Raw genomic sequence first — 15,966 nt, forward strand, 5'->3', positions numbered from 1 at the left:
ACTTAATGGCAGAGTCAGCATACACTTAACTGTAGGTATTTAATGGCATGTCTACATGTACAGTGTGTTTATATGAATGGCTCTATGTATGTATGTTTCTTTCTCTGCCTAGTTACCTTTACAACCTCAGTGAGGTAACATCAAGAACAAACAAACAATGGCTTCATTTGCACACATTTGCAACCTGAAAATCATGTATAATGCAATGAATCTGGAGCCCAACATTCACAGCCAAACCCCATAGACCATTCCATGGTGTAACCTGACCGCTTCATATCCCTTGGGTCAGCCTACTGAGAGCAAGTCTCCATCATATACTATACTGATCTAATTCATTCTATCCCAAGCATACTTCTCGCCCTCCTGACTGTTTAGACACCCAATTATATAAAACCTCCCTTCAATCAATCCTGCCATCTCCTTAGTCTCCCTTCTTCCCCTTTCTCCCTCCACTTCTGACATGTGGAGGGAGTAAGGATATGTAAGTATATGATTAATGCTATTTTTTTCTGATGCAATTCCTTTTTACATATTACACACTTTAAGGGTTTTTCCAAGGGATGATTTCACACATCTAATATTTTTATATTTATTATTATTATACTTTGTCGCTGTTTCCCACGTTAGCGAGGTAGGGCAATGAAACAGACGAAAGAATGGCCCAACCCACCCACATACACATGTATATACATACACGTCCACACAAGCACATATACATACCTATACATCTCAACGTATACATACATATACACACAGACATCTTTTCTTTTCTTTCTTTTAAACTATTCGCCATTTCCCACGTTAGTGAGGTAGCGTTAAGAACAGAGGACTGGGCCTTTTTTGGAATATCCTCACACAGACATATACATATATATATACACACAGACATATACATATACACACATGTACATAGTTCATAGTCTGCCCTTATTCATTCCCGTTGCCACCCCACCACACATGAAATGACAACCCCCTCCCCCGCATGTGCCCAAGGTAGCGCTAGGAAAAGACAACAAAGGCCACATTCGTTCACACTCAGTCTCTAGCTGTCATGTATAGTGCACCCAAACCACAGCTCCCTTTCCACATCCAGGCCCCACAAAACTTTCCATGGTTTGCCCCAGACACTTCACATGCCCTGGTTCAATCCATTGACAGCAAGTCAACTCCGATATGCCACATCGTTCCAACTCACTCTATTCTTTGCATGCTTTTCACCCTCCTGCATGTTCAGGCCCCGATCACTCAAAATCTTTTTCACTCCATGTTCCCACCTCCAATTTGGTCTCCCACTTCTCCTCGTTCCACCTCTGACACATATATCCTCTTTGTCAATCTTTCCTCACTCATTTTCTCCATGTGACCAAACCATTTCAAAACACCCTCTTCTGCTCTCTCAACCACACTTTTTATTACCACACATCTCTCTTACCCTTTCATTACTTACTTGATCAAACCACCTCACACCACATATTGTCCTCAAACATCTCATTTCCAGCACATCCACCCTCCTCTGCACAACTCTATCTATAGCCCACACCTTGCAACCATATAACATTGTTGGAACCACTATTCTTTCAAACATACCCATTTTTGCTTTCTGAGATAACGTTCTCGCCTTCCACACATTTTTCAACGCTCCCAGAACTTTCGCCCCCTCCCCCACCCTATGATTCACTTCCGCTTCCATGGTTCCATCTGCTGCCAAATCCACTCCCAGATATCTAAAACACTTCACTTCCCCCAGTTTCTCTCCATTCGAACTTACCTCCCAGTTGACTTGTCCCTCAACCCTACTTTACCTAACAACCTTGCTCTTATTCACATTTACTCTCAACTTTCTTCTTTCACACACTTTACCAAACTCAGTCACCAGCTTCTGCAGTTTCTCACATGAATCAGCCACCAGCACTGTATCATCAGCAAACAACAACTGACTCACTTCCCAAGCTCTTTCATCCACAACAGACTGCATACTTGCCCCTCTTTCCAAAACTCTTACATTCACCTCCCTAACAACCCCATCCACAAACAAATTAAACAACCATGGAGACATCACGCACCCCTGCCGCAAACCAACATTCACTGAGAACCAATCACTTTCCTCTCTTCCTACTCGTACACATGCCTTACATCCTTGATAAAAACTTTGCTTCTAATAACTTGCCTTCCACACCATATATATATCAACGTATTTTTTTTCATTCATATTTCTTACATTTCATTGGCATTATTATAGTATTTTCTTATCATTTACACAAGAAAATCATTATTTATATGAGACAAAAAAAATGAATGAATATAAACAATGAATTTTTTTTGTTGAACTAAATAATGACTATAATGGTCCACACACACAGCTGGCTGCTCTTAACGACACATTCATGATCCATCAACAATCTATGGGTAACTGCAATGCATGAAATTATCCAGCTATGTCATTTGGTTGCTAGGGACACATATAGATAAGACGTGGAATTATACATCAGCTGGAAATTCAAAGTGAGCCGTGAAAAACCATAGCCATGATCCTAGCTGAGAATATAGAAAAGATTAATCCAAAAAGGTGGAAGATGAAAGTACTGTTCACTGTTGCACACCCAAACCTAATTTCATACAGGAAGAATTTTAGATATATATGGAACCAATTAAATATAAATCTGCATTAATTGTTTTCAAGAAAGAAATTGGCCTGGATAGCGTATGAGTATATGAAGCGGCTAGGAGAAACCACAGAAAGTTCTGTGAAGCCTGTTTGTGGTTTTGGTACATAACACATGACAACTACAAAATGTATGCGAGTAAATGAAGCCTTTACTACAGCTGTTCCTGGCACTACCACAATAATGTGGGAAACAGTAAAAAAGTATGAAAGGAAAGAAAGAGGAATATTTGAGTTATACGTATGACTACTTAAGCAAAGACAATGAGTATCACACTTAAAGCTTTCAGTACTGACATCCAACCAGCAAAGTTCATAAATACTTGTTTAATCACCAGCTCAGATAACTAAAACAATTATTCATTTACACCTTTAGTTATCCTTCCCTTGCTTGTTGTGTTTTATTGATGATGAGTTCCTCCTTCTTTTAGAGAGGGAAAAGATTTTTACCAACATGGATATATTTCTTTACTAAAAAGGAATCTGGAAACTGGAATAAGCACTGGACCTTCTGAAGGAACTATAAATGCCTCTAGGTGAGTTAACCAAATGTAATTATGTCATTTTTCTCACTCATGTATTTAAAGAGAATTTTTAAAATGACCAGCTTTTCATTGTAAATTTCTGGTAAAAGGATGGTCACTTACTCCAACCACTGTCATATGTATTCCAATACTTTGCTCCCTGTAAGTGACGTTTATATCCTGCTCTCATTTCACTGTCTCATCATAGTCATTTTGTATTTAGCCAAGACAGATTTCATAAAATGTGTGACCAATGCTTGGGGCTTGTGTGGGTTTCTCCATAGATCATTACCAAACACAAATGTTCCTTATTTCTTTTTTTTAGTTTAGCATCATCCATAAACACATAAATATCTGGGAATGATTTCAGTCTGCACGAAACCCCTGGTCTCTTTTACTAATTTTGAAGAGGCACCCAATGTGCATCCCCTGTTTCTTTATACTTTGGTAATTCTGGATTCACCAAAGAAGTCTTCTCCTTATGCCTGCTAGGAAATGCCTTTATTTACACATTCCCTGTTAACACTTAAGTTATATAACAATATATCTCAACGATATTTTCATTTTGAAGAAACACTCAGCTTTTTTATTATGATCCACTGAGCTCAATATAACTAACTGTGGTAGTAAAGAATTACCTCTTCATATTTCATAGCTACCGAGATCATAGGTAATATCACTCTGCTTTCTCTTACCTCACATTAGGTGCTGATGTAATATGGATGATCTGGTGATTTCCATCTTGGGTAGAATTCTCATTTTCACTGTGAGATGACCACTTTGAACTCAACTGAGGATGGTACTTTGAACTTGACTGAGGATGGCTTGTTAACTTCCAAAGTGAGTCACAGAGGTGGTTCATGGATGAAACTGTGTGGATGTCAGGCTGTGAGCTTCCCACTTGAATGCATGCTTGTATCTTTGATGTATTTGGTGAGTATACTTCTCCAGCTGCATCTACACTTATGTGATGAGAATGACAGTCTGTGCCTTTAGATACATTTTGTTGTTGCAGGAACTGCTTTTCTGGATATTGATGAAGTCTTCTTGACTGTGACATTCTTAAGTGTCTATAAGTTTTAATGAGAGGTAAACAAGAGTTAGGTGAACTTAACCTATCCTTTTCTGAGCTTGAATGAAGGTCAGACTTCGAGTATATTTGAGAATTTTTAGTTAATAGGTATTTTCTTTTTGAAAAACTTAAATCTTTATTTTGAAACTCACCAGGTAAAAATGAATGATCACTCAATTCATTCATTGTATGCATGTGTAAGTCATTCTGTGCACAATGAGGTAGATGAGAAAACACTGACTTGTTACATGAACAAGGATGGGGATAACTAAGAGATTGTGAACTGAAGTTACTACATGTTAGACGACTAGACTGAATAAGTGGACTAGAGATGCTACTTGGACTAGACGGTATTGATGATCTACAGTTTCTGTGGGAGTCACTTTCTGGCCACTGAACAGTGTGTGTCTGTTGAATCATACTTTTATCAGAATGTAACAGAGTTGCGACACGACTGCTCCAGTCTCCTCTCACCCGCATGAAGATGGTAAAGGTGTCTGGAGACTGCTGGGTGAGAGGCTGTAAAGCAAAGAATCAAATTGGATTAAAAGATAATTAAAGATTTAGCATCAAAGTTCTCATGTAATGTAAATCCTTCTTCCTAAAGCAAATTAAATAAGAGATCACTGTAAATGAACTATTCTACTGAGTGAAAGTGTGCTCTATGAAATTAAAGTTACTTATTTTTTTTTTCTATTTCTAAGCAATCTACATAAGCACACTTAAACTTTCACAATGAATTAATCAGGTAACTCAAGTTTGACATTAATAACAATATCATCAGTCACTGAAAAGCAAAAAGCAATAATGTAATAACAACAGGGTTACTCACAGAAGTCACGGTGAAAGGATGCCACTCCATCCTCGACACTTTAGGGCACTGCACAAGCACATACTATTGGCAGAGAATAAGCTATATCAAATGTTAAGTGTCTGCTTTTGGGAAGAAAAGATTAGAAACAGCCTCTTATATCAAAGAGGATCATACAGTCATAAAAAATGTGAAGGAAATACTTAGACACCAACTCAACAAGTAGCAGATAAGGAAAAGTACATATGCTTGCAGCCTTGTAAAGGAACAGAAAAACTTACACTTTCTCCAGATACTTGTTATATCCAGCTTTCTAAGAGAAAAACTGTACTTATCAGCTTCAGTTATGACTCTATACTGAAAATATCTCATAGTTATTTTGTTCAGACTTACTCTCAGAGAGAAACAATGTCTTTTGAAATATCTAAGATACATCAGGTGCCATTCCATTGTTCAATAAACAAATCACAATTATATTAAGGAACTATACATCCAATGTCACATTCCTCCATGCAATCATACTCCTTATTATTGCGAGATCTATAATTGTGAGTTAATGTACCTTATGATATGTAGCATTTATGGATATGGAGAAGGCATATGATAGAGTTGATAGAGATGCTCTGTGGAAGGTATTAAGAATATATGGTGTGGTGGGCAAGTTGTTAGAAGCAGTGAAAAGTTTTCATCGAGGATGTAAGGCATGTGTACGTGTAGGAAGAGAGGAAAGTGATTGGTTCTCAGTGAATGTTGGTTTGCGGCAGGGGTGTGTGATGTGTCCATGGTTGTTTAATTTGTTTATGGAAGGGGTTGTTAGGGAGGTGAATGCAAGAGTTTTGGAAAGAGGGGCAAGTATGCAGTCTGTTGTGGATGAAAGAGCTTGGGAAGTGTCAGTTGTTGTTCGCTGATGATACAGCGCTGGTGGCTGATTCATGTGAGAAACTGCAGAAGCTGGTGACTGAGTTTGGTAAAGTGTGTGAAATAAGAAAGCTGAGAGTAAATGTTTATAAGAGCAAGATTATTAGGTACAGTAGGGTTAAGGGTCAAGTCAACTGGGAGGTAAGTTTGAGTGGAGAAAAACTGGAGAAAGTGAAGTGTTTGATATCTGGGAGTGGATTTGGCAGCGGATGGAACCATGGAAGCGGAAGTGAATCATAGGGTGGGGGAGGGGGCGAAAGTTCTGGGAGCGTTGAAGAATGTGTGGAAGTCAAGAACATTATCTTGGAAAGCAAAAATGGGTCTGTTTGAAGGAATAGTGGTTCCGACAATGTTGTATGGTTGCAAGGCATGGGCTATGGATAGAGTTGTGCGGAGAAGGGTGGATGTGCAGGAAATGAGATGTTTGAGGACAATATGTGGTGTGAGGTGGTTTGATCGAGTAAGTAATGAAAGGGTAAGAGAGATGTGTGGTAATAAAAAGAGTGTGGTTGAGAGAGCAAAAGAGGGTGTTTTGAAATGGTTTGGTCACATGGAGAGAATGAGTGAGGAAAGATTGACCAAGAGGATATAAGTGTCAGAGGTGGATGGAACAAGGAGAAGTGGGAGACCAAATTGGAGGTGGAAAGATAGAGAGAAAAAGATTTTGAGTCATCAGGGCCTGAACATGCAGGAGGGTGAAAGGCGTGCAAGGAATAGAGTGAATTGGAACGATGTGGAATACCAGGGTCAACGTGCTGTCAATGGACTGAACCAGGGCATGTGAAGCGTATGGGGTAAACCATGGAAAGTTCTGTGGGGCCTGGATGTGGAAAGGGAGCTGTGGTTTTGGGCATTATTGCATGACAGCTAGAGACTGAGTGTGAATGAATGGGGCCTTTGTTGTCTTTTCCTAGCGCTACCTTGCACACATGAGGGGGGAGGGGGATGTTATTCCATGTGTGGCGACGTGGCGATGGGAATGAATAAAGGCAGACAGTGTGAATTGTGTGCATGTGTATATATGTATGTGTCTGTGTGTGTATATATATGTGTACATTGAGATGTATGGGTATGTATATTTGCGTGTGTGGACGCGTATGTATATACATGTGTATGGGGGTTGGTTGGGCCATTTCTTTCATACACATGTACATACACACGTCCACACACGCAAATATACATACCTACACAGCTTTCCATGGTTTACCCCAGACGCTTCACATGCCTTGATTCAATCCACTGACAGCACGTCAACCCCTGTATACCACATCGCTCCAATTCACTCTATTCCTTGCCCTCCTTTCACCCTCCTGCATGTTCAGGCCCCGATCACACAAAATCTTTTTCACTCCATCTTTCCACCTCCAATTTGGTCTCCCTCTTCTCCTCGTTCCCTCCACCTCCGACACATATATCCTCTTGGTCAATCTTTCCTCACTCATTCTCTCCATGTGCCCAAACCATTTCAAAACACCCTCTTCTGCTCTCTCAACCACGCTCTTTTTATTTCCACACATCTCTCTTACCCTTACGTTACTTACTCGATCAAACCACCTCACACCACACATTGTCCTCAAACATCTCATTTCCAGCACATCCCTCCTCCTGCGCACATCTCTATCCATAGCCCACGCCTCGCAACCATACAACATTGTTGGAACCACTATTCCTTCAAACATACCCATTTTTGCTTTCCGAGATAATGTTCTCGACTTCCACACATTTTTCAAGGCTCCCAAAATTTTCGCCCCCTCCCCCACCCTATGATCCACTTCCGCTTCCATGGTTCCATCCGCTGACAGATCCACTCCCAGATATCCAAAACACTTCACTTCCTCCAGTTTTTCTCCATTCAAACTCACCTCCCAATTGACTTGACCCTCACCCCTACTGTACCTAATAACCTTGCTCTTATTCACATTTACTCTTAACTTTCTTCTTCCACACACTTTACCAAACTCAGTCACCAGCTTCTGCAGTTTCTCACATGAATCAGCCACCAGCGCTGTATCATCAGCGAACAACAACTGACTCACTTCCCAAGCTCTCTCATCCCCAACAGACTTCATACTTGCCCCTCTTTCCAGGACTCTTGCATTTACCTCCCTAACAACCCCATCCATAAACAAATTAAACCACCATGGAGACATCACACACCCCTGCCGCAAACCTACATTCACTGAGAACCAATCACTTTCCTCTCTTCCTACACGTACACATGCCTTACATCCTCGATAAAAACTTTTCACTGCTTCTAACAACTTGCCTCCCACACCATATATTCTTAATACCTTCCACAGAGCATCTCTATCAACTCTATCATATGCCTTCTCCAGATCCATAAATGCTACATACAAATCCATTTGCTTTTCTAAGTATTTCTCACATACATTCTTCAAAGCAAACACCTGATCCACACATCCTCTACCACTTCTGAAACTGCACTGCTCTTCCCCAATCTGATGCTCTGTACATGCCTTCACCCTCTCAATCAATACCCTCCCATATAATTTACCAGGAATACTCAACAAACTTATACCTCTGTAATTTGAGCACTCACTCTTATCCCCTTTGCCTTTGTACAATGGCACTATGCACGCATTCCGCCAATCCTCAGGCACCTCACCATGAGTCATACATACATTAAATAACCTTACCAACCAGTCAACAATACAGTCACCCCCTTTTTTAATAAATTCCACTGCAATACCATCCAAACCTGCTGCCTTGCCGGCTTTCATCTTCCGCAAAGCTTTTACTACCTCTTCTCTGTTTACCAAATCATTTTCCCTAACCCTCTCACTTTGCACACCACCTCGACCAAAACACCCTATATATATATATATATATATATATTGATAGATCTTTTTCTTTCTTTCATACTATTCGCCATTTCCCGCGTCAGCGAGGTAGCGTTAAGAACAGAGGACTGGGCCTCTGAGGAAACATCCTCATCCAGCCCCCTTCTCTGTGCCTTCCTTTGGAAAATAAAGAAAAAAAAAAAAAAAAGAGAGGGGAGGATTTCCAGCCCCCCGCTCCCTTCCCTTTTAGTCGCCTTCTACGACACACAGGGAATACGTGGGAAGTATTCTTTCTCCCCTATCCCCAGGGGATAGATAGATAGATAGACATAAATAAATAGAAAGATAGACAGATAGATAGATAGATAGTTAGAGAGATATATAAGTAGTACAATTAGATAGATAAAGAGATAGTATATTTAAACAGACAACTATACAGACAGACGAACAAACATTCACAACCAAGATCCTGTTTCACTTACCTGACCAGGAATGCAAGAGAAACCAGGTTGTTTGAGGGTAACCTGTACCACATCACAAGGGTGGTGTACCACATCTATAATTTGCACATCTGCACGCCGACGCCACCTACGCACTGCCCAGTCTGCTGCCCACACTATTAGGGACACTCCCACCCATAACCATGTCTAATCAAAGGATGAAAGAGTAACACTGGATGAAAACTGTCTGGAGAAAATACAAATGTTTAATTGTATGCAAAAAACTTCTTCAATAAACAAAACAGAAAAGACTCTGTTTACTTTATTTGTAAATACAGTACTCAACAACAACCTATTTCCTACACAGCAAAATTACTATCCCATGGTCTGCTCCCAAATCTCTTATTTTTTCTGCCAGTTCAATCCCATGCTAGAGAAACTTTACTAACATACACTACTTTATCCTGTTCTACTCCACTCAGTTCTGCTTCTTCAGTTTTCTGTTATATCTATTACCTGTGACCTCAAATTCACTGTTCTAGTCTCTCAACATAGCTGCTTCACTTCTAAACTCTAACCTCTACTTAAAAAGCACCTACTTTGTAGTTCCATATTTCCTGATTTCCTCTTTGTTTGCTCAATCACTACTTAACTTCAGATCTATTTCTCAAAAATTCCACTTTAACTAGTTACACCTTCTACTTATTTTACTATCAAAGAAAAACAATAAAAGAAGAAGTATTTATGTATGAGTTGCACAACTACTACTGAATTATCTTAACAAATTTGAGGGACTGCCTTGATCAATGCAAGGGAAGTAAGTGTCACTTTAATACTTACCTATCCAGTGCAGCAGACACCTATCAAGAAGAGTGCACTAATGCATAGTAATTCCACTCACAAGGGAGATGTCACTTGTGAAATGCTAATAGAAAAGCATGCCTGGCAAACAAATATTGCTGCCGAGCTAGGGCATAATTTGGAAGATGATTATATGCCCATTTTTCTCATTATGCTACACTTCTTATATGCAGTCTGATTTGGGAGTTGCATAATCAAGTACTTTTAATTATCTTTTCTTACTGTCATCTTTTAGGCCCATGTTTCAATCAAATATGTTTAACCCCTTGACTATGCACTTCCACAGTAGTAAACCCACCCCTAGTGAAAAAAATATCTCAAATTTTTTCCTCTTAGAATGTCTTCATACTACATCACTGAAGAAAATATCCAAAAATGTAGTGAAATTTCCTCATCTATGGTGTGAGAGGGTGCTGTGTAGATAAGGGAAGGACTTGGGTTGAGGGCATTGATATGATAATAGTCCTTTTTTTTGGGTGTGATTTCATTCTACATGCAAGTAAGCTTATCACATTAACCACTTATATTTCTCTGTCCTGATTTCACACTATACGTGTACAGCATATCATTTGCTTATTTTTCACAAAGTACTTCATAAATAAATATATATAAAAAAAAAAAAAAAAAAAAAAAAAAAAAAAAATATATATATATATATATATATATATATATATATATATATATATATATCAGTTGTTGTTCGCTGATGATACAGCGCTGGTGGCTGATTCATGTGAGAAACTGCAGAAGCTGGTGACTGAGTTTGGTAAAGTGTGTGGAAGAAGAAAGTTGAGAGTAAATGTGAATAAGAGCAAGGTTATTAGGTACAGTAGGGGTGAGGGTCAAGTCAATTGGGAGGTGAGTTTGAATGGAGAAAAACTGGAGGAAGTGAAGTGTTTTAGATATCTGGGAGTGGATCTGTCAGCGGATGGAACCATGGAAGCGGAAGTGGATCATAGGGTGGGGGAGGGGGCGAAAATTTTGGGAGCCTTGAAAAATGTGTGGAAGTCGAGAACATTATCTCGGAAAGCAAAAATGGGTATGTTTGAGGGAATAGTGGTTCCAACAATGTTGTATGGTTGCGAGGCGTGGGCTATGGATAGAGATGTGCGCAGGAGGATGGATGTGCTGGAAATGAGATGTTTGAGGACGTGTGGTGTGAGGTGGTTTGATCGAGTAAGTAACGTAAGGGTAAGAGAGATGTGTGGAAATAAAAAGAGCGTGGTTGAGAGAGCAGAAGAGGGTGTTTTGAAATGGTTTGGGCACATGGAGAGAATGAGTGAGGAGAGATTGACCAAGAGGATATATGTGTCGGAGGTGGAGGGAACGAGGAGAAGAGGGAGACCAAATTGGAGGTGGAAAGATGGAGTGAAAAAGATTTTGTGTGATCGGGGCCTGAACATGCAGGAGGGTGAAAGGAGGGCAAGAAATAGAGTGAATTGGAGTCATGTGGTATACAGGGGTTGACGTGCTGTCAGTGGATTGAAGCAAGGCATGTGAAGCGTCTGGGGTAAACCATGGAAAGCTGTGTAGGTATGTATAGTTGCGTGTGTGGACGTGTGTATGTACATGTGTATGGGGGGGGGGGGCCATTTCTTTCGTCTGTTTCCTTGCGCTACCTCGCAAACGCGGGAGACAGCGACAAAGTATAAAAAAAAAAAAAAAAAAAAAATATATATATATATATATATATTTTTTTTTTTTTTTTTTTCAAAAGAAGGAACAGAGAAGAGGTCCAGGTGAGGATATTCCCTCAAAGGCCCAGTCCTCTGTTCTTAACGCTACCTCGCTATCGCGGGAAATAGCGAATAGTATGAAAAAGAAAAAAAAAAAATATATATATATATATATATATATATATATATATATATATATATACATATATATATATATATATGTTATCTATGAATCTACTTTATCCCTGGGGATAGGGGAGAGAGAATACTTCCCACATATTCCGTTTATCTTAGAAGGCAATTAAAACAAGGTGGGAGTGGGGGGCTGGAAATCCTCCCCTCCTGTTTTACTTTTCCAAGAGAAGGAACAGAGAAGGGGCCCAAGTGAGGATTGTTCCCTCTAATGCTCAATGATCTGTTCTGGATGCTACCTTGCTAATGTGGAAAATGGTGAATATGTATGAAAAAATCTACATATGTACATGGGCGGAATATCATTTCCATGAACAAATGAACAAATTATTACATACTAATACCACAGAATCTATTTCTCTTTGCACTTGACTGCCATTTCCCACATTAGCAAAGTAATGCCAGGAACTGATGAAGAAAGGATGCATCCACTCACATCCATTCTTTGGTTGTCATGTGAGAGCGCTGGCCCTCTCCACAACCAGGTGCGGCAGACCTTTCCATGGTTTACCCCAGATGCATCACATACCTTGGTTCAGTCTACTGATAGCACGTCAACCATCATATACTACAATGTTTCAATTTAATCTTTCACTCTCCTGCATGTTCAGGCTTTAATCTTTTTCACTCCACCCTTCCATCTCCATTGTGGTCTCCCTGTTCTTGGTGTTCCCTCCACTTCTGACACATATATCCTCTTTGTCAACTTTACCTTACTCAATCTTTCCATATGTCCAAGCCATTTCAGCACACCCAGTTTTGTTTTCTCAACCACACTTATTTTTTGATAACACCTCTCTCTTACAGTTTCATTACTTACTCAATCCCACCACCTCACACCACACACTGTCCTCAAACATTTCATTTCTAACACATCCACTCTCCCATGCACAGCTTTAACTATAGCCCATGACTCACAACTAATTAATGATAATAATAATAATAATAATAATAATAATAATAATAATAATAATAATAATAATAATAATAACAACAATATCTCTTTTCACACATTCTTAAGCATTCCCAGAACCTTCACACCTTACCCCACTTTATGACTCACTTCTGCTTTCAACAACAACTGCAACTGACTCACTTCCCAGGCCCTCTCATCCCCTAAAAACTGGGTACTTGCCCCTCTCTCCAAAACTTTTTGCATTTACCTTCCTCGCTACCCCATCCATGCACAAATCAAATGACTATGGTAACAGCACACATCTTTGCTGCAGACTAACCTTCACTTGGAACAATTCACTTTTCTCTCTTCTTACTCGTGCACATGCCTTACACCTTTAATAAAAACTTTTCACTGCTTCTAGTAGTTTTCCTCCAACACCACATATTTTCAAGACCTCCCAAAAGGCATCTGTATCAATCCTACCTTAAGCTTTCTCTAGATACATAAATGCCACATACAAATACATCCATTTCCCTAGAGTATTTCTCACACACATTCTTCACAGCAAACACCTGATCCATACATCCTCTACCACTTCTGAAACAACAATGCTCCCCCCTAATCTGATGTTCTGTACATGTCTTCACCCTCTCAATCATTACCCTCCCATACAACTTACCAGTTACACTCAACAAACCTACACCTCTGTAGTTTGGAGACTCAAACTTTATCCCCACTTCCCTTTATACAATGGTGCTATCCATGCATTATGGCAATCCTCAAGCAACTCATCATGATCCATACATACAATGAAGATCCTAACTAACCAATCAACAACACACTCACCCTCTTCCATAACAAATTCAACTGCAGTACCATCCTCTCAGCTGCATTGCTACATTTTATCTTATGCAATGCTCTTCTCACCTCTGATCTTTTCACCATACCACTCTCTTGTGACTCTCACTTCACATACCACCTAGACCCTAACATCCTACATGTGCCATCCTATCATCAAACAATTTCAACTCTGCTTCAAAATACTCACTACATCACCTCACTTAATCACTATCTGTTACCACTTCCCCATTTTGCCCCCTTCACTGAAGTTCCTATTTTTTGCACATTAATTTTCCAAAACATTTTATTCTCTGTAAAGTTTACTGATATCTGCTCACCCCAAATCTCATTTGCCCTTTTTTCAACCCTTGTACTTTCCTCTTGACCTCTTGCTCCTTTCTCTTATGCATCCCCTAATCATTTGCATTCGTTCCCTGTATTGGCCAAATGTCTTCCTTTTCTCTTTCATCAGAAACTATACTTATTGATCCCACCACTCAGAGCCCTTTCTAATCTGCCCACCAGCGACCATTTGCATGCCACATGTGTCTCACACATGCCAACACTGCTTCCCCAAATACCACCCATTCTTCATTTGTTTCTCTTATTCACTTTAAAAGTAACTAAAGTAATGGATGCATACATTACACCAAGATTATAAATGTGCACTCATTCTAATGATAATGATTTGTGGGTGACTGAGATGCACGATATTTTTTCTAGCTGTGGCGGTACGCTGCTAGTGATATCCAAGGGCAACTGGTGAAAGCAAACATCAGATGGAATTTTAAATGAAGGTGGGAGCCAATAAAATCTTAGATGAGGCATGGAGTACATGCTACACAGCATGCCATATGATGCATGAAGCAGTAAAAGGGTTAAAGGAAATAAGGAATTCCAATTCCTTAACAGTGGGAGCTTGCCATCAATACTAGTGGAGAAGGCTTCCCATTAAATTGCTGAAAGCATCGACTTATTTCATACAATAATTTCTGAGTCCAGTATATTCCAGATTAGGTACAGCTGACTCAATGTTTCTTCAGGTTTACAAAACTGTTGCACTGTATCAGGGTCAGGATTAGCACTTGGATTAACTACATTTCTATCAGTTCAAATCTAATACATATACTTCTGAATTACTTACCTTCAAGTGGCTAGTTCAACATATCAAAACCCTTCCATTCCAACCTTAGTGTATAAAACATCATGAAAGATAACAAATATCTGAACGAAAAGCTTCTTAAGGTATTCAATCTAATAACTCAAAATTTTAAGTCTTTACCTGAGAATTGATAGAACCAAAAATGGGTGCTTTAAGACACTTCCGATGCTTTCTCCATGTCTGCTGCCTATGTATCTCTCTCTGAGTTTTTGCACTACTGTCTCTTTCCTTGGAGAGCTCTGCAATATTAGTAGGTCACAATAAGTCTTGCATTTTTTTCATTTGGTTGTAGTAACAGCAATGATACAGTGCCACAACATTCCCTTCTGTCTGCAAATTGGTGGTATCAGTAATGTCACCAATCAATAACTACAACTGGTTACATGCTTTTCCTAAGAGCCACAACAGACTGAAAATTATTATCTTTTAAGGAACATGTCATAGTGTAATATAACTACAATCTGCAAGAATATCAGCTATATGTTAAGTAAAATCAATTATCTGGCATTTCTAAGCTATAATGACATCAGTCAACTTATTCTGAGTAACACTCTTACAGATTAAAATCTTAAATCCTGATGATTTAGTTTCAAAGTATTATCATATAATGGCACTACTTGAAATGTTCCTAAAGTACACCGATGTATGTTAGTGTTAACAAGTTCTGGTGATTCTATTCACAAAAGTGAACAGAATTTCTATATATCTGAAGTATAAACCCTGTTGAAAAATCTATTTTCTCCAAGTTCCTGTCAAGTATTATCTACAAAATAACATCACGTCTTTTTATTCAACATTTAGCCCAAATTTCATTGTTCAATGCCTTTTATCACAGGATGAAGCATGCTTTCTTAACTCTAGTATTGTAACATCTTAATAGGGCTGGATTACATGTGAAACATTCTACATAATCAATGTGCAACAATGTATATATCTTTTCCTCATCTCAAACATTCTTCCAAATTCACACACTTTTCAATCCACCTATCTCTGTCTCAGATATCTATTCCCTTAAAGAAATCCCTCACAGGGGGTGACCACAGCAAAAGGATCTCCACAAATGGTGAACTTCAGTGCCATGTCAGCCTTTACTGCCTCATCCTTAACAG

At 39.3% G+C, this 15,966-nt stretch overlaps 1 protein-coding gene across 5 annotated transcripts in view; it reads right to left on the reverse strand.

Moving 5' to 3' along the window:
- LOC139747339 (NADPH oxidase 4-like) overlaps nucleotides 1–15,966 on the reverse strand; it is a 134,934-nt gene that overhangs the window by 8,844 nt on the left and 110,124 nt on the right. For all 5 annotated transcript variants that reach the window (XM_071659530.1, XM_071659531.1, XM_071659532.1 and 2 more), the window contains 4 exons: nucleotides 14,978–15,096; nucleotides 9,271–9,435; nucleotides 5,091–5,153; nucleotides 3,882–4,777 (listed from right to left, as the gene is read on the reverse strand). In XM_071659530.1, the coding sequence (XP_071515631.1) occupies nucleotides 3,882–4,777; nucleotides 5,091–5,153; nucleotides 9,271–9,435; nucleotides 14,978–15,096 (1,243 nt within the window). The remainder of the gene's footprint in view (nucleotides 1–3,881; nucleotides 4,778–5,090; nucleotides 5,154–9,270; nucleotides 9,436–14,977; nucleotides 15,097–15,966) is intronic.

Source organism: Panulirus ornatus, chromosome 68, assembly GCF_036320965.1.
Source record: "Panulirus ornatus isolate Po-2019 chromosome 68, ASM3632096v1, whole genome shotgun sequence".
NCBI classification, from domain to species: domain Eukaryota; kingdom Metazoa; phylum Arthropoda; class Malacostraca; order Decapoda; family Palinuridae; genus Panulirus; species Panulirus ornatus.